The sequence below is a fragment of the Platichthys flesus genome, chromosome 6 (assembly GCF_949316205.1).
Source record: "Platichthys flesus chromosome 6, fPlaFle2.1, whole genome shotgun sequence".
Taxonomy (NCBI): Eukaryota; Metazoa; Chordata; class Actinopteri; order Pleuronectiformes; family Pleuronectidae; genus Platichthys; species Platichthys flesus.
In genome coordinates, this window is record NC_084950.1 from 26,347,646 (window position 1) to 26,373,966 (window position 26,321).

Consider the following 26,321-nt stretch of genomic DNA (forward strand, 5'->3'; position numbering starts at 1 on the left):
AGAGACCAACACCTCTAAAACTTGCTAATTAACACATTGCTTCAAGTTTATTTTGTCTGTACACAAACATCAATGTTTAAATGAAAAGTCATAGATTTGAACAATGCTGTGAACTGGACAATTTTTTCAGCATTTTTAACACCTCCATTATTTATGCTAAGCTAGGCTTAATTAGGCATGAGAGTGGTTGAGATCTTCAGCTTCCTTGTAAAAGGAAAGCTACTGTAGTAAACATATTTCCAATCAAGTATAATTATTACTTAAAAAATATGCCACAAATTGTCTTGTGTGGAATAACAGCAGTGCTTATCCCTCTTATGTGATAAAAACACCTACCTGTTTTTTAAAGAGCTGGCACTCTTCAGGGGTCAGAGTGTCGGCTTTTGCAATGAGAGGGATGACATTGACTTTGTCGTGGAGTCTCTTCATGAATTCTATATCCAGTGGTTTCAGACTGAAGGGGAAACAGAAAGAACTGTCAGAGCTGCAAGCAGCTGATGAACAACTCATTAACAAGTTAATGGAAGTAATTTTTTACTCAGCTGATCAATGCTTAGTTGGTTGAGCACTGAAGAAAATGTATTTTATTAATTTAATCTTTAATCCCTAACCGTGAAAACAGTAAAACTGTAATCGTGGATGTTATTGAGATTTTCCTTGTGTAGAAGAATTAATTTACAGGAATAATTCCAAAGGAAAAGACCTATACTTTCTTCCTGTGTCGCTAAAATGTAGTTCAGTGGGTCACCAGTAGAGAGCCAAACACAACAGTACATTACAGGCAGCTTGCAGCAAAGACACAATAAAGCAGACAGAGTGTGACTGACTTTATGCATTATTTGGTCTTCTGTGGTGACATGGGTTAGTCTTTGTAATACCACGTTGGGCTCTCCACCTCAGCTGGACTGATATTCAGCTGTGTGGCCAGAGACTTTGGTCAGGCAGTTTGCTGGGCTCTCTGCCAAAGTGGGCAGTGAGTGGGAGAGTGAGTATGTGCAGCATAATGGAGAAAACTGGAGAAAACTAATAGCACAGTTATAAATATATAAATGTGCTGGTATCCAGTTGTGCCAATATGAAATAAATTGAAGTGCATGTTATGTTGGGGGCACGGTTCTGTAACATGTGTGCAGGTCTGTGTGTAATGTGTGTTAATAAAGGGGATGAGAGCTACTCATCCCAGGAATGCAGAAACACAAAGAGGGCAAGAAACAGCTGTTCAGTAGTTCACCAGTTCACAGGGAAACAGAAAGTGTGTGAGTGAATGAGCTACTACAGGCTCAGGTCAGGGTGTGTTGCAGCATAGTTGCAGAGTGTCTGGTCTGTGGCGGGTCTTTCTGGAGGACCTGAGAAGATACCAACTGTCAAGGCACTGTTGTGATCTTGAAATATTATTCCTTCCACTGTAAAATGATAACTCTTCTGTCCACTGACGGTGATATATTTGAAGCAGCAGTGAGAGAAAGATTCACTATTGGAACTTCTCCCGTCTTTCCAAAGCAAAGCTTGGAAACAAACCTTTATGGCAGATGCCAGAGTTCAAGGTTTTACTGCCACATGTCCGTGACATTCGGAGTCTGCAACATGCAAACTGTTAAACTGCAGCTGTTGCAGGAGTAACAACGGGATGAGCCAAATGCTTGGAAACTATATACTTAAATGATATAGAGTAGAGGGACGAGTTGGAAGTAGAACTGAGGACATGATGTTTGGGGCTTATGCGCTCATGTAGTATGAATCCAGACCATTCGGCCGTTGGATTGTTATTAGGGCTGCCACTAACGACTATTTTTCTATCGATTAATCTTTCGACTATTTTACAGATTAGTCGATTAACCTAAACAATTAATTTACCTCCCAAAAAAATCAAATTGACCCTTTCATTTCATTTCCGAAGCAGCGTGCCGCACAGTTCCAAGGAAAGCCAGGAGCCTCCTATCCAGCCCCCTGTTAAACCTTTGTGCGGTTCACATGGGCTGCGACCCTAATTGTGATTTATACATGATGGCAGTGAGGCTCAGACCTGTAGTATCCTCTTCAAACTTCCACTAAGGAAACAAGTCTGAACTGACTGCTATCAAATAAATATTAACAAACACTACAAAACAAGGACACTCACATGCCTCACAATGACAGTGTTAATATGTCAATTTTTAGTATGTATTATTTGAAATTTGGACTGTATAATGACAGAAACCCAACACAAGTGATTCAAGTTTTAACTTAAGTTATTTGTAAAGGGGCAAATCACAACATACATTACTCAAGGCATTTGACCCGTTAAAGTCAATACCATACTATATTATAGTGTAACCCAACAGTTACCACAACAAGAAAACACAAGGCTACTTTGGAGAGAGAAAACTCCTTGTACAAAAGATTATGTCAATGTGGAAGCATAGATCCACATTTTAAAGTGTGATAGACAATGCAGGGTGCCAGAGGACAGAGAGAGTCTGTCTGAGAGGAGATGCTTTCCTCTGTTAGTTGCCTTCACTCTCACTGACTGGGTGACTCAGTGACGGAGAGCAGAACTCTACTGAGCATGAGCAGAAGTGGGTTATATAACCTTTGTGGGTCAAAAACACTGGCCGCCAGCCTCCTCGTCTATGGAACAGATACTATATGTGCTGCAAAGAGAAGGAGCTGAGTGGAACTGCAGAAATAGTCAAGCGAACTACAGACAGGCTAAGAATCGCCAGGTTTTCAACCCCTCTATAACGCTGCATCAGCACACTCACTGGGACTGTGTTACAACCTCAACTTACCCAGAACAACGTTAGATAACCCATGATTACAAACAAGTGTCTACTGGACAACATTAAAACTGTATAAATTATGAGGGCAACCGAAGCACAGGAGACAGAGCGGAGAGTTTAAATACATTTGTCACAACTATTTATAAAACTTCTCACATCTGATTCAACATAATAAGGCATTGACTAGGTGCTAATGATTAACCTTCATTCATCAGGGCTGAAGGTGTGACAACAATGAACATCACAACAAGAACACTGATGGCTCATTGGCTAGAGAAAGTGTCCTACTTACATTATTTAATATTGTACTCAGTCCCTATTACATAAATCTCATCCAATTGCACTTTCATCACATGCAGTACCTACCCATGTCCAGAGGGCGCAATGAAATAAAGGCAGCAGTGGACTCTGTTGTCTGGCATGGATCTGCGGTTTACCCTCGACTCTGCATTCAGGAAGTCCTCACACTTACTGTCGATGTAGTTTATTACAGGCTGCCAACTGGGAAGATAGAAGGAGACGAAGAAGAGGAAGATCACAAAAACAGATCAGACTGATGCCTCTGACAACCAATGTTATTTCAGTTCCTTCAGGTGTTCCTTACACATTGCAATCACAATAATATGAGGCTACTCTGACCTTGACCATCCAAATCTATTTAGTTAAATCTAAGTGTACATCTGTGCCAAATTGGAAATACATATTATAAGACACACCAGTGTCTTCTTAAAATGGAATTACGAGGCATAAAAAGGTTTGTAAATGAAATCAGTTAATCTGTGACTCCAACTGAGCATTAGTACCAAATAATTAAAAAAAACCTTTAATGTTCTTTTACTAATGCATTCACAAGACCAAAAGCCAAATTTGCACTGATCTTTGACCAACAAATTCTAATCAGTTCATTTGTGAGTACAAGTGTATATTTGCCTCAATTTAGAAAGGATCCTTATGAAGTGTTGCGGAAATATCATGTTCAAAAGTGTCACGATGACCTTGAATGCAGAACTCCAAAATCGTTTCAGTTACACCTTGAGACCATGAGCTTCTTCCAAATTTGGAGAAATACTCTCAAGGCGTTCTTGAGATATCCTGCTCACAAAATAGGACGAACATGTGAACAGACGGACATGCATCCAGCCACTGCCTGGCACCAGCTTTGAGGCATGAAATCTACTCACCAGTTACTGTTATCCACTGCATCTCCGAAGCCTGGTGTATCCACAATGGTGAGTGTCAGCTGGACCCCTCCTTCCTTGATTAGCACTTTGGATTGCTCCACCTGAATCACAGCAACAGCCATACATCTAAGTATATTTGTGCCCTGCCTTGTTGAAAACATAAATTCATGTCACAGCCTCTGCCTTCTGAAACTGTATGGAGGCCTATGTCATACTCGGATCCTAGTTGTTGAGACATTCTGATAATCCTTCTATGATTGACTCAGGACTTTAGAAATACACTTTAGAATACAATTTGGCAACAAAAACAGGCCCACACACGTTGGCTTTCATGTTTAAATATATGACATCATCTCCCACACAACCTGCTGGAAGATCCACTGAAACAATTATCTGCTGGTTGTATGTGGGAGAATTCATAAAATATTTCCTTCCTCTAAGCGGCAATATTCAGTGTGAATAGTAAATATTAGGGCCGAACGATTAATTACATTTGCGATAAAATAGCGATATGATAAAACGTGATTTTCTAATCGCAACGTGCGCGATTAAAACGTGCGAAAGAGGGTAGGGCTCTGGGCTGCTCTCCTCACCCGCAGCCAGAATGCCGCGGGACCACAAAACTCCTCTGATCCAGAAGATAGTGAAGAAAGCCTGCATCACCTACAGGGTCCTAAAGTCTTCGGCCGACTGGGCGGACACACAGAGCGAGCTCATCTCGCCAGTGGGCGCGGTGGACCAGAAAATCGTTCCCCGGAAAAGCAAGCCGAGCTCCGGGGTGGCAGGGCTCCAGAGCCCCCCGGTCACCTACATGCACATCTGCGAGACGGAGGAGTTCAGCATGGGGGTGTTCCTGCTGTGGCCCAGCGTCTCCATACCGCTGCACGACCACCCGGACATGAACGGGAATCTGCAGAGCTGCTGATCTGCAAGCTGCCCATCGATTGCATCCAGCTGGCCCGCCGCATCCGCAGACACAGAGCTTAAACTGCTGCTGCTCCACTGACTATAACATGCCGCATTCCTACACTTATAAAATGCAATTCAATGTGGAAGTAATCCAAGTATTTAGAATACGTTACTCAGATTAGTTAATGTAACGGAATACGTTACAGATTACATTTTTGGGCATGTATTCTGTAACAAAATACGTTTTGAAAGTATCCTTCCCAACACTGGAAATGTTACTGATTTTGGGAGCAGTAAGACAGCTATAATTAAAAAAATGTTTTTCTCAGGTTGGTAAATTTTGCACACAGGCTTAGAAAGGGGATGGCTTGTGTTTATACTTAAAATAATTTTGATTAAATTACTTAAATGCACACTGATTTGTTGTTGTTGTTTCTCTAATGAGCAGTTAAATAAAAATGTGGGAAAGAATATTGTACAGTAAATGTATCTAATATTGTGTTGGTCATATTTAAATCATTCATTACGTTTTTTTGGGGGGGGGGGTAAAAGAGGATAAAATAAAAAAAATCTCATTAAATCGCAATCGCAATATTTGGGGGGTAAAAAAAAAATCGCAATTAGATTATTTGCCCTATTCGTTCAGCCCTAGTAAATATCCAGGGAGGACATGGTATCCATCCATCACTGGGTATGCATTCAATCATTAAGTGTAACCCCTCATGGAAACAAACCCTAGAACTGGCATGAGGGAGTTGAAGTACCAAGTTGTGTGAAGGAAAGGCCCTGCTGCAGTGACCTTTAAAGATTGAAAGCTAAAACTAGAAATATACTTGGTGTTAACTACACGTACGTGTAAGCAGGATGGCTGCCTCGTGTACCCTGCGTCCATTTGGAGTATCAGTTGTGCACTTCCTCAGAAATTAAGAGAGATTTGCCAGATTTTGCAATCCAGAAATTCTATACAGTCTGATTTCTCTGGTGGGCCCTCTAGTGGTATTGGCAAATAGGTGAACAACTATGCTGTCTACGTGAACGAATGTTCAAACAGCAAGTAAATCTCTGGCCTTATAGTTAAATGCAATTCTGACCACACAGACAGCTGTGATATAGGGTCTAATGCTTTAAGATGTGCTAAACTATTGTTGATTTCAATACTTGGTTTATGAATCATGCATGAGAATGTGTGCTGTAAAAGTAATTAGAAACGAACATGGACAGAATTTTTGCAGAAGATGCAAAAAACTAAACTGTCGGTAACAGTGGAGTTTAAATACCTACTAACAAAAACTGGTTGTGATTTGGGGCATGACATGCAATAAAGTAATAAAGAGTGCCACATCCCATACCCGATACTTTCGATACAATACCACAAATACCACGAATCTTTAGTTTTAATCTAAGATGTGGCGCTGTATCGGGACATCTAGTGCCAGTGAATATCTTTTATACATTTAGCCGTAAAATATTTTTGAAAACTATAAGGTTGTGACTAGGGATGAGCGAGTACAGCATTATCTGTATCTGTATCTGTATCTGTTAACCATATGAATTATCTGTATCCGTATCCGTACTCGGAGTGGGCGGGGCCTAACCCGGAAGTGGGTGTGATTTAACCCGGGAGTGTGTGTGTGAGTGTGTGTGTGAGTGTGCGTATGAGTGAGAGAGAGACAGAGAGAGAGAGGGGGAGTGTGTGTGTGTGTGTGTAGCTTAATTTGTAATATTTGTTATACCACTACTACCTAGAATGTGTCAGACACTCAGTGCGTGAAGTAAAATAAAACTGGTTAGAGCCAACTGACTGTTTAAAAAAAAAAAAAAAAACTCCAACGACCGGCAGGGAGAGAGAGGGAGAGAGAGAGAGAGAGAGAGAGAGAGTAGCCAGACGCTAGAGAGTAGTCAGACACTCAATGCGTGAAGTAAATAAAAAAAAAAAAATCTCCGACAGGCAGAGACGCAACGCGAGTCGCTTTCTATCAGCACCACGTCTGAACGAACCCACGTTTAACAGACCTCTACTGGTTAATAAGTAAGTACAAACTGAAATAAAAACAAACTTAAAGACCCGCGAACCTGAGTGACTGAGAGACAGAGAGCTGTTCTGTGAGTGAGTGAGCAGAGCGGTGTGTGAAGGGGAGGAGCGCTGTGACGCTGTGTGAGGATTTTTATTCAGTCCGAGCACAGATATTGACTCGTATTACTCGTATAATACTCGTGCTCGGCAAAAGTGCTTTATCCGTACCGGATACTCGTTTCAGCCGAGTATCCGGCTCATCTCTAGTTGTGACCAAAATTGTCAAGTATAACATGAATGCTGTTGGAAAATATGCAGGGGTAAGGGTAAGATGCCACAATTGAGTTTGATCTATAAAAAAAAAAATCCTATGTTTGCTAAAATGCATAGCAAACAGACAGACAAATTTAATTATGGTGTGGTATGTTTTAGTTTGATTTATGATTTTGGCTTGTCATCAATAATAAAAAAAAAATGTTAACTGTATATATTCGCCTCCTGTCCTCCCTCAAGAATAAACATAGAAAATGGGGATTTTTAGGGTATTTAAAAATGTTGGTGATTAATCGTGATTTATTCATTTTAATCGTTTGACAGCCCTACATATGATATATTTAAAATAACATAATGGATTTCTGCTTGTGGCTTGAAACAGTGAAAGCAGACATAACAACTCTTCACACCCTTTCGCACAGATCCAGTATTTCATGCAGCTTGTCACTCGTTCCACACTTTGCCTCATACTTTCACAAGGCCATCTAGTTATTTAAGGATCCCCCTTTAACTCAAACTACAGTCCTCTCATTCTAACACAACATTCTTCAGCTTTCACAAACCTTGAGATAATCTGCCTGACTTTACAGCTGAGCATATATCATCCACCACAGTTCTTTTGACATATCTGAGCCCAATTGTGCATCCAGCACGTGTGTTAAAAGAGTGTGTTTGTACTGTAAGTGTCTGTGCATGACATGTCAACCATCTCAAAACCAACTCTGCTATTCCCACTGTTTCTGTGAAGGAAAACAGATTGAGAGAAAACCGCAAGAATGCCGTCAGTCTCAACACTATCATTTAAAAGAAATCTGATCTGGGGGAATGTGAGTGAGCGACACAACACAAGATTGTTCTGGAATATAAATACTCTGACCTCGTCTCTCGGCCTCATCCTCAGACCACAGAACCCATGGCAAACAAACTTTCACATGCTAACCGTTACATGGAGGAGAGCGTTTATACCCATGCTGTGCCTGTGGGGTTCACATGAGGTTTAATGTGAGCGATGGACCGAAAAGGAGTTTGAAGCAAAAGGATCTTAATGTTTTCATTCTCGCCCCAAACAGAGTGCATTCAGCAATGTCCTGCTGCCTAGACTGGAACACAACAGAAGTGCTGTCAAGTGGAGATTCAAAAGACACAGGGGCATCTCGGTGATACAGTGAAAGCTGTGAAGGCACATCAGGTGTCACCTGATGTGCCTTCACATCAGGTGACACCTGAACCAGCTTTCACTGTACCAGGGTATAGAACCATACATCACTGCCCTGTAGCCATAAAAGTGACCACTCATTTTTGGAATTGATCTAGTGAGAGCATGACTGCTGAATGAAGAAAATGAATTCTTGCAGAATGAATGTTCAAATCCAACACAAAAAAAAAGTACTTAAAACCTTTAAATCTAGTAGAAGTCCCTCTGGCAGCTTTAAGTCCTCTTGGTTACATGTCTGCCAGCTTGGCCTTATCTCTTTCTTCCTTGCAGAGCAGTTTTTTTAAACTCTGTATTTTGTGTCCAATCTTCCCTCAGTTCTGAATAGTCTTACCCACCCTGCCACTGAGAAGAACCCCATAATGTGATGCTGCCACCATTATACCTAACCATAAGCATGATATTAGCCAGGTGGTGAGAAACGTCCACCTTAAAGGTCTAGCTGATAAGGTAATCCATCGTTTCACCTCATGAACTATTGGATCTATTGTAGTATAGTGGAGCTCATGCTTAGTTGGTACCACTGTCTGCAAGGAAACAACGAATTCGCAGGCACACAGATGTCAACTCTGTCATTTGAGATACCATTGGGTTCTTGGTCACCTCCCTGACTTAGAACCTTCTTGTCTAGTTATTCCGTTTGGGTGGGGGGCATGGTGTTTCCAAACTCCTTCAAAAGCCTTGGCAGCGTCTCGCCATAAGTTTATGATTAAGGTCTACAAAGGGTTTCTTGGATCTAATGTTTTTTTTTTTGTCTCGTTCCTTGCATTTTTTTAAATCAATTCAGTTTGTCACAGGTCAAATCCAATCAAGTTGTAGACACATCTCAAAGATAAATAAATCAGAAAGGATGTACTTGTCCACAATTTGGAGTCACAGATTTTCAAAAATATTTGCAAATAATACTAAAAATCCTCGACATTTTCAGCAGACTAATGTTGAACAATTTCAAATCTCATCACTGTCACTTCTTATGACCTTATGACTGCAAGCTTTTAACCATTTGATACCTGTAATTTAAGTTACCTGAGAAACACACTGGACAACCAGAGTCCATCATGATGCCCTGTGTCAGGCAAACAACAGTGAAACATTGAATTGAAAAAGGTGTATGACTTTTCGGCTCATGAAGACTCACTTTACACAGTGATAGCACAGGCAGGTCGGTTAGTGAGACCAGGTACACCAGCTCATCAATACATTCAGTCGTGTGTTTGATAAGAAACTCAAACGGAAAAAAATATATACGTCAATTAAATAATTATGGTTATGTTTCAAATGCATTTTGTTGATGTACAAATATAGTGTACCTAACTCTTTTCACCCTACTCTTTCTTTGTCTCTCCACTGTCACATCTCTCTCTTTAACACATACACACACTTTATCTTCTACCTGCATCCTTCATGCATTTGCTCCAACGCTCCTTTACACTCAACCCTTTGCTCCCGCCACAGAGTGGTTTCCTTATTTTTTACTCCCTCTCTTTCACAGCCTTTTATGGTTTTCCCAAATTGCTTCTCTTCTCTCTTCTTATGGTTTTTACCATAAAAGGACAAAACCAGGCCCTGTGGCCTTGCTTCTTCCCTCTATTTCACTCCATCTCTAATTCTCTTCACACATACACAAATGAAGCCACAGTAGAGCTAAAGATTGAATAAGCTCACCTGCACAGTCTTCTTAATCCGCTGGGATGGCCCAGGGTAGTCCTTAGAATACAGGTCAGTCAGGAACAGTGAGTTGATGAGTGTTGATTTCCCAAGACCAGACTCACCTAATGACACAGACAGTGGTTTTAACAATAGAATATATATCTGCATGTCTTTGGGTAATATTAGTGGGTAAGATTATAAATGTAATGCTGTCTCCATTTTGTGAAAAAAACCTATGAGTGCTGAGAAGTATAGAGGCCAATCATACATGCATTAGAAAACATACACAAAAGCACAATGTATTACACACATTCTTACACACACAGGGCCTGGGGAGGACGGGGGTGAAGCTGGGAAATAGAGTTGATTAATTGTCTGAGAAGGGAAAAAGGTCAGGAGCTCGGCTGCCAGCAAGAAAAGCTTTCAGATAGAGGGAATAAAGCATTTCCTCTCCCCCTCCTGTGCACCATCCCCATTCATCCATTCTTTCTATCCCTCTCACTCAATGCTTCCCTTATAACATAAATCTTACTGTTTCTCTCCTTACTGTGCCAACTTTCCATTCCCTACTCCCATTAAGAAGCGAAGAGCAGCCACACAAACACACAGTTAACATTAACTTGACAAAGCGCACATCTATTCCAACCATGCACGCACGCACACGCACAATGCTCTGATTAATGGGGTAGCCGGTGGCTCGTGTCTCATGAAAAAAGTGCGTTGGAAGAGAGTTTGGGTGGAGGGAAGGAGGCCTGCCTGTCCTTAAAAGACCTCAACACCACTCTGAGCCACTCCTACTGGACTTGGAAGCATCATGGCTTTCAAGTAAGTTACAGTGAGACAAGAGACAAAGCAGCACTTTTTTTTCTATGAGAGCTGGAGGTTTCCCTTGTTCAAATGATCATCAGATGCTCCAGTAATTCCAGATTGATTTGTGATTTTCCAGAAATCCAAGAGCTGGCCAACTGATGTGCCATATCTAGGGCCCCTTTTGCTCCAGATTGACTTGTTCTGCTGTAACTGGTTAGGGTTGAGTCAAAATCCAATTTCAAGAAACATTTTTATTTATTTTTTTAAAACCCTTAAATCAGAAGTCAGGATAACTGTGATTACCGCTTTACGGTTGTATGCCTCTACCAACCAGTAAAATGTCAGTCTACATACATTTTCTTTCCAGACTCGTATGACAACAGGCTTCTAATCAATGAATCTGTGAGTCCAATTGACATCTGGTCAATTTACCCAAAGACAGCCTTGAAATTGCATCATAAAGACGCCAAAAACATGACATTTGACCTTTGGCTATCAAAATCATCTCAGTTAATCCAAATGAATGTTTGTGCCAATGGATTCCCTCGAGGCATTCTTGAAATAACGCATTTACAAGAACGGGAAGTACATCAAACAACCTGAAAACATAATGTGATTTTCTTCAAATCAGCCACCTGCAGGGAGGGTACATCTGCAGGGGAACAAATTCATTCACTCTGTCCACAGGAGAAGGACTGTGAATTCAATGGGCCCATGCTGACATGGTGTGATGGCCGGCTGGATTCCAGTCCTCACAATCTCTTAACCCCTCGTTCTGTCCCCTGTTTGTTTGCACAGTTATGAATGATGTTCTGTCCCTTTGTGAGTTATGAACACATAACTCACTGTGTCCCTGCAGCCATGTAACTTAAAAAGTATGACCAAACATTTTCACTGGTCGCACTGGTCTGCCTGACATTCAGCTGGTCTGTCTGTGTGTGCACTTTTTTTCCCACCCACATCCTGCGAAGATCACTCCAGTATCTGCTGCTGACCCTGATACTCTATATATATATATATATATAATAAGGAATAATGGTGATAAACACTTTGAATATATTGTATTTTAAATGCCTGTTACCTTAAGCATAGTGTTGAATGTTCATCTTAAAAGAAACTTGTAACCTTGTAAATAAATATGTTCTTCTGAAATGTAGACGAGTGGAAATTCTGAAGTGCCTCAAAACTGTACAGCACACTACTTAAGTAAATGCATTTAAAAAAAATTCGCGATTGGCCAGAACATACAACATACAATGACCAAAATATCACGCACACATGCACGCAGCCACACACACACACAAAGTTCCATGATTAAATCGCACCGATGTATGAAAACGCGGTAGGGGCTCCGGTGTGTTTGTCGTTCTCCTACTGTTTTGCTTTGCAATTTGGCAGCTATGTGTTACTAGCTACTGATGCTACCATGACAAAACACAACAGGACATGAAGTGAAACTAATCAAACCCCAGTCACACTTAGGTTTGAGGGGATACTCCACCTTAGCTTGTCTGATATCTGTTGAACAGGTGTGATGGCTTAACTCCTGGAACAACAACCATTCACTGTGACCTTGTGGCTCGCCGAAACATCTGCAGTCATTCTGGGAAATTGCTGATAACATTAAAATTACTTTCCATTTTGGTAAGTTTGTTTCAGTTTGATGTTCCCAATGGATCTGAATTACAGTTAATACAATTCCTCTGTTTCACCTGCTTTTATGGTATCACAGTGTTATTGACTCCTTTGGTGAGTGAGTATGCTAGCTAGTTAGCAAGCTAACAGTTTGTTGCAGTATCTGAAGTGATCCCTGAAACAGTGTCTTTTTGGAAAAAGAAGAATAACCTGGACAAACAGTGTTATAAATTGCATATGGTGAAAGTGAATCTCTTCAAACTTAGATGTTAAACAACAATAGTATTCACTTGTACACCTGGTTTAAAGTCCAGAATGAACTAAATTTAGGACCTATGTCAATGGCAACGGATGTGGAGGAATATCTGTGTTCCAGAATAACTTATACATCCCTCTGGAGACGCTTTAAGACATGCACTGCAATCCGCAGTTCCTCCGTATATTCTCCGGAGGAGATGCATGTGTCCCGGTAGCTATAAACATGATCACATGATCTACCCAGAGGAATTAATACATAAATTCCTGCCTCTGTCTGCTGAACCTCTCGGCTGAAAAACGCGGAGGATTTGTTGCTGTTGCGAACGCGTCTGTGTAAAGAACCTCCCGCTGCATTGTGAGTGTGTGAAAGGCAAACTGTGGCTTAACTACGAAGGCAATTCTCCATTCTCCAGACAGCAGAGGGTCTGTATCTATAGTCTTTCTTGCAACCAAGCAGAGTATATGGAGATCAATTCCAAACAGGGTGTTTGTAGGTTGTCAGTTATCAGTTCCACATAAGGCTTGTTTGTAGTAATCTTATAGTGTGCCATTATCTGTATCTTTGAGAGAGAACTAAATCAAAGTGCAACGGAATAAATATGTTACTGCCTCTACATGATGAACCACTCAGCACCTAAACGCTCCGAAGATGTCTGTGTCATTGTGAGCTCGTCTCAGCCAACTGATTGTAAAGCAACTTATCCTTTAATTCCACAACACCTGTTTATCTAGAGTCATATCCCATCGGTATATTTTTAAACTCACCAGATTATTTAATAATTGTCAAAGCTTGGGTCTCAGTCTAATTTCTGGACAGAAAGTTTCGGGTCAAATATTTTAGTTTCTCTTCCTGTGACAACCCCCCTCTCTGCTCTTGCTAAAGCAAACCTTTCCATTCTTGTCAGTGGTGCTCTTCTTCTTTTCCTAATTTATGCGTTATATTATATATTTGAATTTTACTGACAGTAATTGACAGAATTTGGGCAAATATTCTCCAACGCGAGTCTCAACAGGAGACTGTATAGATAACTATCCACAGAACATCTGCATACAGCACTTAAATAAATCAACATTTCAGTACACTACTTAAACTTGTTTATGTTATTGTAACGTCCACGCTTACAGAGGACAAGGAACTTCTTTGTAGTTTAACACTTTTTATTAATCTTTACACGGACATGTCACTCTTCGCTTCACTCCGTTCTCGTCCACCTCCACAACAACCCCACTTCCTTATTAGCTCCTGCTCATCAACACAAACAGCCAAGGAGAGACTGTCTTCCCCGAGCAACCCCATCCTATCGGTCCAAGCAATCACATGTCCCACCCCTGACCCCTTCACAGACCCCAGGATATCAGAATACTCCTTGAACACAGTGTTTTACTGACAACATCAAAAATGCACATAACCATAAACCCAGTCCGTTACATTATCATGAGATGTGCAAAAATAAATTGGGTCATTATGAAACTATGGACAAATTAGAATATAGCAGGCCTTCCAAGACAAAGCTAAGGCTAAACTGGCTTTTATATATTTGACTTCTCTTATTATAGTTTAATCTACAGCTCTTTGGGTAAACTTTGGTTGATTTAAAATATGCCTTATACATAAAGCTGACATGAATTGACTTGATGGTCGGGCTATCATCTAACAATGTTTGAGCTGATGCATCAGCCGGGAATGCAACACTTTCTATAGCTGCTTGAAAGAACACAGAGCACTGCAGAAGCTGCATTGTGGCAGGCTGTAAACTGTCCAACCAAATCTGGTCTTAAAATGACCAAATCACAAACGTAACTGATGAAAGCAGAGACGGCTGATGGTGCCTGATGGAAATTGAAGGCAGCACGACAATCATCTGCTGGCTGCCCTGATACTCTCAGCTCTGGTGACAGACTGATAGCACTCTCAGCGAAACTTCTACTTTTCATTGTCTGTATCTGATGCTTCCTAACGTTATCAAAACCCAAAGTTATGACATGGAGTAGGGGTGGGAATTGGCAAAAATGTGACGATTCGATAGTATTGCGATATTTGGGCCACGATTCAATATTACTGCGATTCTTAACATATTTCGATACAGCATTGTGATTCAATTCTGCGATATATTGCGATTCATGTCCCCAATATTATTCAAATGCATTACAACAAATGAGGAAAATAAGACTGCTCAACCCATTTCAAATGTTCAAATTTAATTGTGTGAACAACATTACCTTCTACACATTAACTGTACAAAACTAAGAAAGGGTAGAGCAAAAACTTTGTCTTTGAACAATCAGGATACAGGACCTTTGTAATTATTTTCTGAATAGGAGACCTGTCACATGAACGCTGAGCTCCCAGCACATAACTTAAAATTATTTAAAAACAATATAGTAACATAAAGCAGACATAAAAGAGTAACATAAACATGAGGATAGGATAATCATATAAATAAGAGTAATTTAGAGCCTCAATCAAATTGACAAAAATAAATAAAAAAGTGTACTGCTAGAGTCCAGTCCAGTTGGCTGCAAGTCATGAACCAAAAATGTTAAAATTCATTTGGGAATATTGTCATTTTTCGTTCAGAAAAAGGAGTTGGTCAACATGCTCAGATGTTAAAGTGCTCCTCTGGGCCGTTACTACATCTCCTGCAGTGGAGAACACCCTTTCAGCAGTCACACTAGTGCCTGGAATGATCAGGTGTTTTTTAAACTCTGAAATTATCCCTGTCATGCTTTGCCAGCCAGGGGCTGTTACATATATAATTAAATATTGAAAAAATTGGAAATAAAGTACAAAAAAATATATTTAGATTTATTGCAATACTTTTGCTACTGTATCAATATAATTGCCTGCGCAAAATATCGCGATACTGAACAGAATCGTTTTTTTTCCCCCACCACTAACATGGATGACAAAATGCACTGGACTGTGATTTGGCTCTTGATCATGACTTGATGATTAATGGATACATTTTCTCTTGCTTGTCTTACTGTTTCAGCAGTGTACAGTTTATTACACCATTTATTAATTAGGTTCAATGGTCGTACTTTGATGTGTGCATTTTTTTATTGATGCTGTTTTTCATGCACACACCCACACATACACTCACCGGCCACTTTATTAAGAACACCTGTTCAATTGCTTTTTAACACAAAAAGCTAATCAGCCAATCACATGGCAGCAGCTCAATGTATTTAGGAATATCGACGTGGTGAAGACGATTTGCTGAAGTTCAAACCGAGCATCAAAATGGGGATTTAAGTGTCTTTGAACGTGGCATGGTTTTTTGTGGCAGGCAGGCTGGTCTGAGTATTAAAAAACTGCTGATCTACGGCTGATGAGCGGCAGTTTTGTGGATGAAAATGCCTTGTTGACGTCAGAGGTCAGAGGAGAATGGGCAGAATGGTTCGAGATGAAAGGCAACAATAACTCAAATAACCACTCATTACAAACAATGTATGCAGAATACCATCTCTGAACCAATACCACGTCGAACCTTGAAGCAGATGGGCTACAGCAACAGAAGACCACGCCTGGGCCACTCCTGTCAGTTTTAGAACAGGAAACTGAATCTACAATTCTACGATATTTTTTCGGCACACTTTAGGCCCCTTAGTAACAATTGAGCATTGTTTAAACGCCACGCCTTGTTGATTATATGCTACGAAGAATTAAGGAATTTCTGAAGGCGAAAGGGAGTCCAGCCCGGTACTAGCAAGGTGTACCTAATAAAGTGGCCTGGAGTGTATGTGTCAAGCTGGACCGCGAGAGACAGAAAAACCTACAAATGGTCAAAGTGGGTTTCCCATGGGATTCCTCACATTCCTCTCTCTCTCAGCCCTGAGGCAGCAGCTGGCCCCCATCACATCCTGACAGGCCTCTGCCTAGCACGCCGACACTCACACACACACCTAACAGATGTGTGACACCTGAACCAAAAAGTGTGAAATGACACATCTGGGGAACATACAGGCAAACAGTGGAGAGAGCCAGACCAATGGTGAATGTGAGGGACATTGTATTAACTGAGCACCAGACTGCTGGAAAAGGTAATTCTCCATTGTTTAGGCTAAATGGAACTGGCTTAAACTGGGGGGGGGGGTTAAGGTCAGTGCTTTAGGAAAGATAAGGATCTGCAAGTCCAGCGGAGTCTATTAGAGACTATGAATCCAAAATAAACTGTCAGCACCCAGTTTGACTGGGGTGGTCCACAAAGGCTGGCTACAGGAGCCTTGGAGGGACACAACCCACTTCCCTCTGGGTTTTTTTAATTAGAGAGCGAGTGTTCTGCTGCGATCAACCAAGCCTGAGACTAAAACTGACAGAATCGGCACGTGCTGGGTCACGGCAGACATGTGCGTCTCAAAATAGAGACGCACAGCACAGGAGCAGAAAAGAGAACGGATGAAAGCTGAGAAAGGAGAGGGAGACTGGCCGAGCATGTATGACCACCATTGCTGCACACATATAAAGACTTGGTGGCCTGTTGTGCCCAGAGGCGATGAGGCATCTTTGTGAAGTAGGTTTGTAAACAGGCTGCTGTCCTGTAATAATGACGAAGCATGGACTCTACCTTGGACAGATTCATGCCAAAGTGTCCTTGGTTAAGATACTGAACCCAAAATTTCCCCGGACCTCTGTGCCGTGTGACCTCAGTGTGTGAGTGATGTGCGTTTGATAGAAAAAAAACTTTATATAGATGCACTGTATGAATCAGCATGCGAATGGGGAATGTCAAACTGTACTGTAGAGCACTTCGGGTGGTCAAGATTAGAAAAGCGCAATATAAAGCTACATAAAAAGACCATTTACCATGCGGTGGAACACACTAAACTACTGTATGTGAAAGACAATTCCTACACATTGGACCATGAACACAAACTGAACTGACGGCACATACTAGATGGTTATCAGACAGCAGAACTCTGAACTTCAGACTGTCAAATTATTCTGTAACTTTCAGCTGATTAGGTAGGAAAATGTATTTCTGGAGACAGGGATGTGGGACAAAAAATCAATACAGATATGAATCGTGATTCTTATGAATGACTTTTTTAAAACGCAACGCTGCAAGGAGATCCTCCCACACCTGCATGGAAGCCCTGACGCACGAGTAACGCAGGCAACGCAGAGACAAGAGTTTGTCCACCGGCAGCCGCGACCGACTCATGCTGGGCCCCAACAGGAGGCGCCCCTTCCCGTGAAGGAAGAAGTTGAAGTGTGAGGAGGCGGGAGGAACGAAGACCTCAGTCTTCAATTGGCTCAGGCACTGAAATCTGCGTTGCATATCTGTCCGGGTAGGTACCGGTTGTATTGGAACCAGTGCCATATTGGAACCGGTTCTCTGTACCCAACCCTAGTCCCAAACATTAGAGCATGTTAACATTTTCAAGTGATAACACACATTTTAAAAACCTTTCAGTTTGAACGTTTTTTTATGCTAATTAAATACTTCGGTGACAGTGAAGTTTGTTGAATCTATGTAATTAAAATGTTATATCCCAGTAAAAAAAAAATCAGAAACTGTATGCAGCCACTGTCAACCAGAGCCTTAATGGGGCCCTTAGCAGAATCTGAATTGGGGGTCCCCCAATGCCATGGTGTCAGTGACCATTGTCAATACTTGAAAATTCATACAGTGTAAATCTAACTACCCAATTTTAAATTATATTAGTTGGCGGTGTTGCTAATACCACTGCCAGCCTTTATGCTTCTATGGATTCTAATCTTAATAAGTATGCACACACAAACACATTTTACTTTTGTGGGACATATGGTGAAAAATAAATGCGATTCACCCATTCACACACACATTCATACAGTTCATCAATTAGAAGCACATTTTTTTCTATGAGGGGCAATCCAGGGTTAAGCATCTTGCCCAAAGACATACAGATGGGAAAGACTTGAAATGCCTATCTTCTGTTTGGATACGACCGCTCTACCCCTCAGCCACAGCAGCCCCATATTGCAGCCACCATGGAAGCTGTGTTATTGTGTGCTCTTACTTTTTGATTGGTCGAGTCCTCACTCCATCCACAAGGGCCTTGAATAATGTGAGAACTGAGGAAAGGAACTCTTCCTGTGTTTACTGGCTTATATGGCTGTTGCAAACTTGCTGGTTTGGAACAGTAGAGTGTGATAATAATTTCTGTCAACATAGCTCTTGTATGTGGATTTACAACAAAATTTACACTGTTTAATGTGGTCAGAAAGGGTCCACTTCTGTAGGTGGTTTGGCTAATAATATCTCTCTCTGTACTTAATGCATCTCAGGTGCATGCTGTACTGTTATAAGTATACAAAATGGAATTATGTGTTGCCAATCCTTTGGGAATTAAAAACAGCTGGAATTTAGGGCTGTGCGATACGACATCAAATCAATATCACGATTATTTCCAACTTTTACCTTGATTACGATTAATGAACAATGATTTTATGCAAGCCCCCCAACTGGATCGTGATCAGATGCAAAATTAACGCAAGGGGGAAGTTAGTTCCACTGTATTATTGTATAGTATATTCCACTATATTTGAGAGTAAGCATCTATTAAAAAATAGCGAATTGTTAGTATCCACAGAGTGTGCCCCTCCATAGAAGTTCAAAAAACATGCTTGGAGGTGGTACAGTCACAGTTATAGCCAAAAAGTCAGCAGTTTTAGATCCTGAAATGCCTTCAAGGAACAAAGCTGTAGAGAAAACAAAACTGCTCTTCTCAAAACAAGATATTTCTGTGGGCACTTAACTGTCGCAAACCACAGTTTGCGACCTTTAACCATCAGATGTCAAGTGTTGAGTAGGGCTCTGTTCAGCAATATGAGGAGAGCCAAACAAGGCATATGCATTTTAAGAGAACGGAAAATCTAAATAAGGAATTATAGTTGGCTACCAATCTCTACATGGCAGCTCTGACTGTGTCTGGGCTGTTTTCAACCACAGTTTGTTCTTTTCAGTACTGTATTTTTCTGACAGTTTTTTCCTTTTGTTAAAGATCAAATGGTGAAACAGGGATAGCAGGTGGGTGATGCTTTATGATAAGAAATGGAAATAAGAGTCATGGAAGTAGATGGGAGGAAAAAGAAGAGAGATAGTTTTCACACATACAGGTCAGCTGTTCAAACAGTGAACGTGTGCTCGGTGTGTATTAACGCATCTGGATAAACCCGCAGATTAACCAGACGAAAGCCTTCCTTCAGTCACTCCCTTCTGCAAGGTCATTAGGCAAGGCGGTCAATCTTAAGCCTGTCAGACCATCTTATGTGCGCACATGCACACACTCAAAAGCCTAGAGGAGTGCAGCAATAACAGGACTGACAGCAGGAGACAGTCTAACAATCCCACACACGTATCAGTGTTTCCCCTAGGTTTACAGCACATTCCTGAAACCAAAAAGAAAACTGAAATTATCCCCTATTCATTCTCTATGAACTGTATTTTATCTATCTATCTATCTATCTAATGTACTTTTTGGATCCAGTATTTATGTTTATTGCGTCTACAAAAAGCCCTGTCAAGTAAACATGGAAACGCTGGTGGTTGAAATCGCTGTAAAGATGTCATGGAGCATGCACATAAAGTGAAAGAAGACAAAAGTCGAGATCCTACTAGCAATCTTCCCATTGCTGAACGACTTCTCTACCACCTGAAATCACTGTTACCACAGCAATCAAACAGGACTAGTTAGAATCAAGCCCTTTGCCATAACACTTGTGTGTTAAGTTACCATTTTGAAACTTCCGTCTATAATAAAAATCTTTTCACGTCAGATTTGCGGGTTTTAAACAATGGTCAGATGAAAATAGATAAACAGTGATAGATTAAAGTGTTGCTTAGTAATGTCATACCTTTCCTTACCAGTTTCTTAACATCGATTAGGTTTTTGTTGTTGCTATTATGAAGTGACGCAGCAGGGTTAATAAGGGTTCAGGCTGAGGCTGGAGGCGAGGCGTGGTGCGTTCACGGTTAAATACAACAAGCAGAAAAAGCAGAATCGCAGGCTGACCGGCGCTGAGAAATAAGTGTCCCGTGTAAACCGCCAGGCACCTGCGCGCTTGAGAATAGTGTAGTTCGGCTTCGGCGTCCGGTCTAGAACTTACCAAGATCAGTCTTGTACAGCCAGGGGGAGTATTTCCCCTCTGACAGCCAAGCTGGGTCAATACAGTCTATGGCAGGGGTCACCAACACGGTGCCCGCAGGCACCTGGTCGCCCGCAGGTACCCCGCGATTCGCTCGTAAGGCATGCTCTAAATTAAAAAAATAAATAAAATAATAATAATTAAATTTCAAATTAAAAAAAGTCAAACCGCCATCTCACTCTATGCCAGTCATTCTCAAACTGTGTGGCTCAGAAGCATAATAGCTAGGGCGCGCGACCGGAAGGGGGAAATGTGTGTGAGTGCCCCCAGACAGCACACACGGGCCCAGAGGCTCCGCCCCCACTCATTCGCTCAGAGAGACACAGTGAGATCAGAGCTCGTTCACGTGAAGCAGCCGTCAGTTACAAACCAGACACAGAATTCAAAAACCAAGTTGAAAAGAAAGTAGGATGAAGCCTGACTTGCTCTTGGGTTCACAGTGAAGGAAGGAGGACATGAGGAGAGACCAGTGTGGATTTTAGGTCTGAAAACTCTGGTTGTTGGAATGAAAAGCTCCACAGCTGTGCAGCCCTAATCAACAGTATGTGCCAGAAGAGTTTAGTAAGGTATGGTTCGTTTAGTAAGTAGAGTCTCAGAATCTCGGTCCTTAAAAAATGTTATAGTTATAGTAACTGACATTTCGCTACAGAATAAAACATACCAATTCACGGTGGTGCTACATGGTAAGTGTGTGTATAGTTGCACAGATATTTCCGGCTGGATCAACGTGGTGGGCCAACAGACCAACATCAGCATCCCTCAAGCCACGCTGCAAGCACGGCTAAAAACACATTTGCTTGCTCCAGCCACTCTTGAGTGTCTAACAGAAAATGTTACAAAATAAACTAGGCTAAGCACTTTGAGATATGGTGTAGGGACTTGTGAAATTGCTGTATTGATTAGAATACAGAGTTATTGCAAGTGAAAGTAATTTTAGCTGTAGTAGTTTTCATACCTTACAGCGAGAAACATTGATATTCCTCCAAAATACAGCTGAACAAATTAAAAACTGAAGCCAGAGAAGAAACAAGCTTAAATTTGAGAAATTTTTCTAATCAAAAATAAATACAGTAAGTTATTACAATACATTGAAACTTGGGATAGACTTGTTAGATAGATAGCTAGATAGATTACTTTATTCATCCCCGAAGGGGAATTAAGTCGTCATAGCAGCCGGTACATTTGAATACAATAAAATACAATACAATAGAATAAAATAAAATAAAATATAAAATATAAAATATTGCGGTAGAAACAATAAAAACAGAAACACAAGATAAATGGGTAGATAAGGTGCAGTGGCAGATGATGGTAAGTACTGATGATATGATGGTAATGTTATTGTTACAGTATATAAAAAATAGTACAGTATATTTAGTATATAATATATATTTATATATGAAAGTAATTATACCAATATAATAATAGCAGAATAATAGCTATATTTGACTCTTGTTAAAAATACTTACTATCAAATTAATAACTATAAAATTGCTTTATTCGCTGTATTTGTTATGTGAATATACAAATTTCAACTTCCTTTTTGGCTTTTTCATTCATTAATAGGGCTGCAACTACCGACTATTCTGATAGTCGATTAGTCGTCGATTATTGAAACTATTAATCGACTAATCGGATTATGAATGACACAAATTCTTAATTGCTCTTATTTAGCTAACAGCTTTTAAATTTATCTTGAGGTTGTTCGAGGCATGTGATGACCAAAAATAAAGACAATAAAGATTGATACTTCATAAAAAAAAAAAATCTTTGTTTTATGTCCATTTACAACCAAGGACAGGCAAACTGCTAATAAAAATAAATTTAATTTAAATTCAAGTTTCCTTTTTCCTGTGAATCAAGAACAGGGCAAGTGCTGATACTAAAAAGTAATAAAAAATAAAGTATCCATTTTTCCTGTTAATAAAAAGGACAGGGAAAGTAGCAGCAATAAAAAAAATCAACAAATGAAACTATAGTCGTCGGCAGACTAAATAAATGTGATTAAAAAAGATGTTTGTCAGGCAATAGAATAACATTATGCTTTTAAAGACGTTAAAAAAAGTTTAAACCATATTTTTGTAATGGATTCTTGAATCCTGCGCACAAGTATATACGTGTATATAGCAAGTTAGTTAACAGGCTATCTAACTGAGGCGAGTCTGCATCGATTACGTTACGATGTCAAACCTCCTCCTCACATACGCGTGTCCTGCTTCCATAGAGAGCAGGTCTGCCGTACAGATAATGAACGTATTTTTTTTTTCGTGCCATGTTAAGGGTGATATTCTCCCGAACTTTTGCCTTCCTGGTTCGCGATGCTGTATCAGTGGACCTCGCCATTGGTCCATGTTGTGTTGCTTTTGCATATACGCGACTTTGAGAGATAGGAAGGGAGCGAGATGGCTCACTCCTCAGGTACTTCCATCAGCACCTACAGTAAAACAACGTTTAGTTCAGCTGCATGGCACGAAAAATACACGCTATGACATAACCAACGAATGCCCGACAAGTATATTCGTCATCGACTATTTTTGTCATTGATTTTTGTCGACAACATCGAATTATCGTTGCACCCCAGTGTTTCCCCTACCATTGTTCAGGCCTGGCGGGCCGCCAGGCCAACGAGCGCCCCCGCCAGGCCAACAACCGGCCAAAAAAAAAAAAATAATAAAATAAAATACTGCGCGCGGGTGTCGCGCGTGCGCAGATGAGGCCCCTAACGGTCAATCTGACAGCATTAAGTTAGATAATCATTAGCATGGCACCACCAAAAAAACTTAAAAGGGATGAAGGACAAAAAGATATTTCAAGGTTCTTCCTAAACACGGTGCCAAACAAGAGTACAGGTGGGGAAGAAGGGCGAGTGACAGGTGTGGAGGAACAAGTCGGAGGGGCAGAGGTGAGAGATGTCCGCGAGAGCAACCAACCGAGCGCTAGCAATAGCATCGGTGACCGAGATAGGGGCAGCAAACACCGAAAATCCGGCTGGGACCCAGACTGGCTTAAAAATCCCAAATATAGCCAGTGGCTATACCAGACTCAACATGGTAAGTTACAATTTGTTGTAATTTTTTATTTAAAGGAAATATATAGCTTACATTAGCCACGTTTACATGGACACATCTGACCGCATAGAAATGATCATGTTTACAATTATCTGTTCGGCATAGATTCTATGCCGAATAGAAGAGTTGGTGTAGTCCGTTTTAATCGCCATGTATGCACTTATTCCGAATAGATTGGGGTTAAATTTAGAGCAGCCGCAGTAATTCGCCATTGGTCCACTGAGTTCCGTCGGTACTTTTAAGCACACCGAACTTAACCGCTGTCAAGGAAAGTGGATTTATTGCCTGATTCACGTCTTTGTTATCACTCCTTAAAAGTAGTCCGGTAAGCGTGTCCGGTTGCTTAGCGAGGGGACATGGGTGTTTATTAATGACGTGTTCGCGTATCGTAGTGTCCGCGCGCGTCCGAAATAAATGTAAATGAGTAGGCTACTACTAGTACTTTTGCAGGCTGAACGTTAAAATACTTCTTAACTTAGAGAGATGGCATCTGCAGTAGTGCGCAATTGGACCTTCGAGGATTCCTGGTCACTAAATTCGCGTAAGACCACTCTCTCCCACCAGTCTTGGCTGCGGACTCGCATCCAAATTCCTCTTGTTTGCGGCGGAGCTTAGGGTAAATATAAAGATCTGACGAGAAATTGACGTTGCTGCGCTGTGCTGCTCTTTCTTAATTGAAGGAGCAGGCAGAGAAAAGCTCTCTCCTGCTGTGCTTTCATTAAAAGGGCTAAAAAGTCTGGTTCTGGAAGTAAAAACCCTATTCATTTTTCCCATTGAGAATTGGATTATTAGCCATAATATCATAACCATCCAAGCTCACCACCAGCTATCTCAATATGTATTGGTGCGTTATGCTCCTGTACATGAAATTAGTTTATATTAAATAAACTTTGTTTTTAGAAAAACACTGTTTATTCTCCGGCAGAAGAACTATACCACGAACCGATCGCGTAAATGCGACGTCTGATTGGTTCAGCCCGCCATTACCATGAACATTTTCAAATTAGGTTTTGAAGGAGAATTATTTGTTTTCGATAAAATTAAAAAATAATAGACTTTCTGAATTGAAATATTTTTCGTTTACAGGAATGTTCTGTCGCATATGCCGCCAGCATAAGCAGGCTGTAAAGAGAGGATCACCCCAAAGGGTGTTCATTGAGGTCCCCTCTCAGACGTTCAGAAAGGATGTCTTGGATACCCATTTGAGGTCAGAACATCACAGTGCAGCGTTTAAGGATCCACACAACTTTGGTTAAAGGTAAGATTTAATCTAATGATTTGATTTCAGTGAAAGAATTTGACAACTAGACTTTAATCACATTAATGTGAAACTGATGTGTAAGGGCTTATTTTGCTCTTTGTCCAGGTCACTCTGTCACAGCAGCTTTCGAGCCTGTGGTCGTTATTGAGCATGAGGCTGTGGTGGGTGCTTTCAAGTGTCTGTACTGGCTGGTAAAACACGAAATTGCCCACCACACTAACTATCCAGCTCTGCTTGAGCTAGCTGATCTGCTGGGTTGTGACTACTTTGCCAAACTGAAGGTAACTGTATAATATTAACTGGTAAACTGTCAACTGTATTATAATAAGACTTATATAATTTTAATTTTTGTATTTTTCTATATCTCTTTTATTTTCAAAGATAGGGAAATCCACCAACTATAGGTCCCACCGCATGGTTGATGAAATGCTGGAAATACTGGCTGGTGTTATAGAAGCACCAATCCTGCAGGACATTAGAAACTCCCAGGCTGTCGGGATCGAACTGGATGAGAGCACTGATGTTGCTGTGATTAAACAGCTGGATGTACATGTTCGGTAAAAAGATAATGTTTTCTTGTAACAATAATTTAACATAGTTTGAAAAATATATTGCAAGATCAAGCTATGTGTATTTATTAAATTTTAAAACTATTTTATTTTAGATACCTTGATAAAGAGGGAGTTCTTTTTAGCCAGTTTTTGGATTTGGTTCCCCTTCCTGATGGGAAGGCTGACACCATTGTGACTGCCATCCATAAAATCCTTGATCAGAAGGGCATTCCCAAGGACAAAATATTTGGTCTTGGGACGGACGGTGCAGCAGTCATGACAGGTATAAGATTATTGGACTTAAATATATTGTTTTTTTTGCAATTATACCCTCAAATCTTTTTTTCTTTTTAAAAATAGGACGCCATAATGGAGTGGTGAAACAACTCTGCGACACCATGCCATGGCTAGTCGCTGTGCACTGTGCTGCCCATCGTTTGGCTCTGGTCTGCAGAGATGCCTCAGAGAAAACTGCCTACATGAAGACTTTCAGGGACCACCTGCAGCATCTTCACCTGTATTTTTGTAACAGCAGCAACAGGACAGAAGTTTTGAAGGCAGCAGCCACAACACTGGGAGTCGCTAATCTGAAAGTTAAGGTAAGACAA

The 26,321-nt window shown here is 40.8% G+C and overlaps 1 protein-coding gene across 2 annotated transcripts in view; it reads right to left on the minus strand.

Moving 5' to 3' along the window:
- The window catches only part of LOC133955167 (septin-7-like), a 51,617-nt gene that overhangs the window by 14,973 nt on the left and 10,323 nt on the right, over window positions 1–26,321 (minus strand). For both annotated transcript variants that reach the window (XM_062389860.1, XM_062389859.1), the window contains exons 3-6: window positions 10,015–10,121; window positions 3,941–4,041; window positions 3,126–3,260; window positions 337–454 (exon numbers count right to left, since the gene is read on the minus strand). In XM_062389860.1, coding sequence (XP_062245844.1) covers window positions 337–454; window positions 3,126–3,260; window positions 3,941–4,041; window positions 10,015–10,121 — 461 coding nt within the window. The remainder of the gene's footprint in view (window positions 1–336; window positions 455–3,125; window positions 3,261–3,940; window positions 4,042–10,014; window positions 10,122–26,321) is intronic.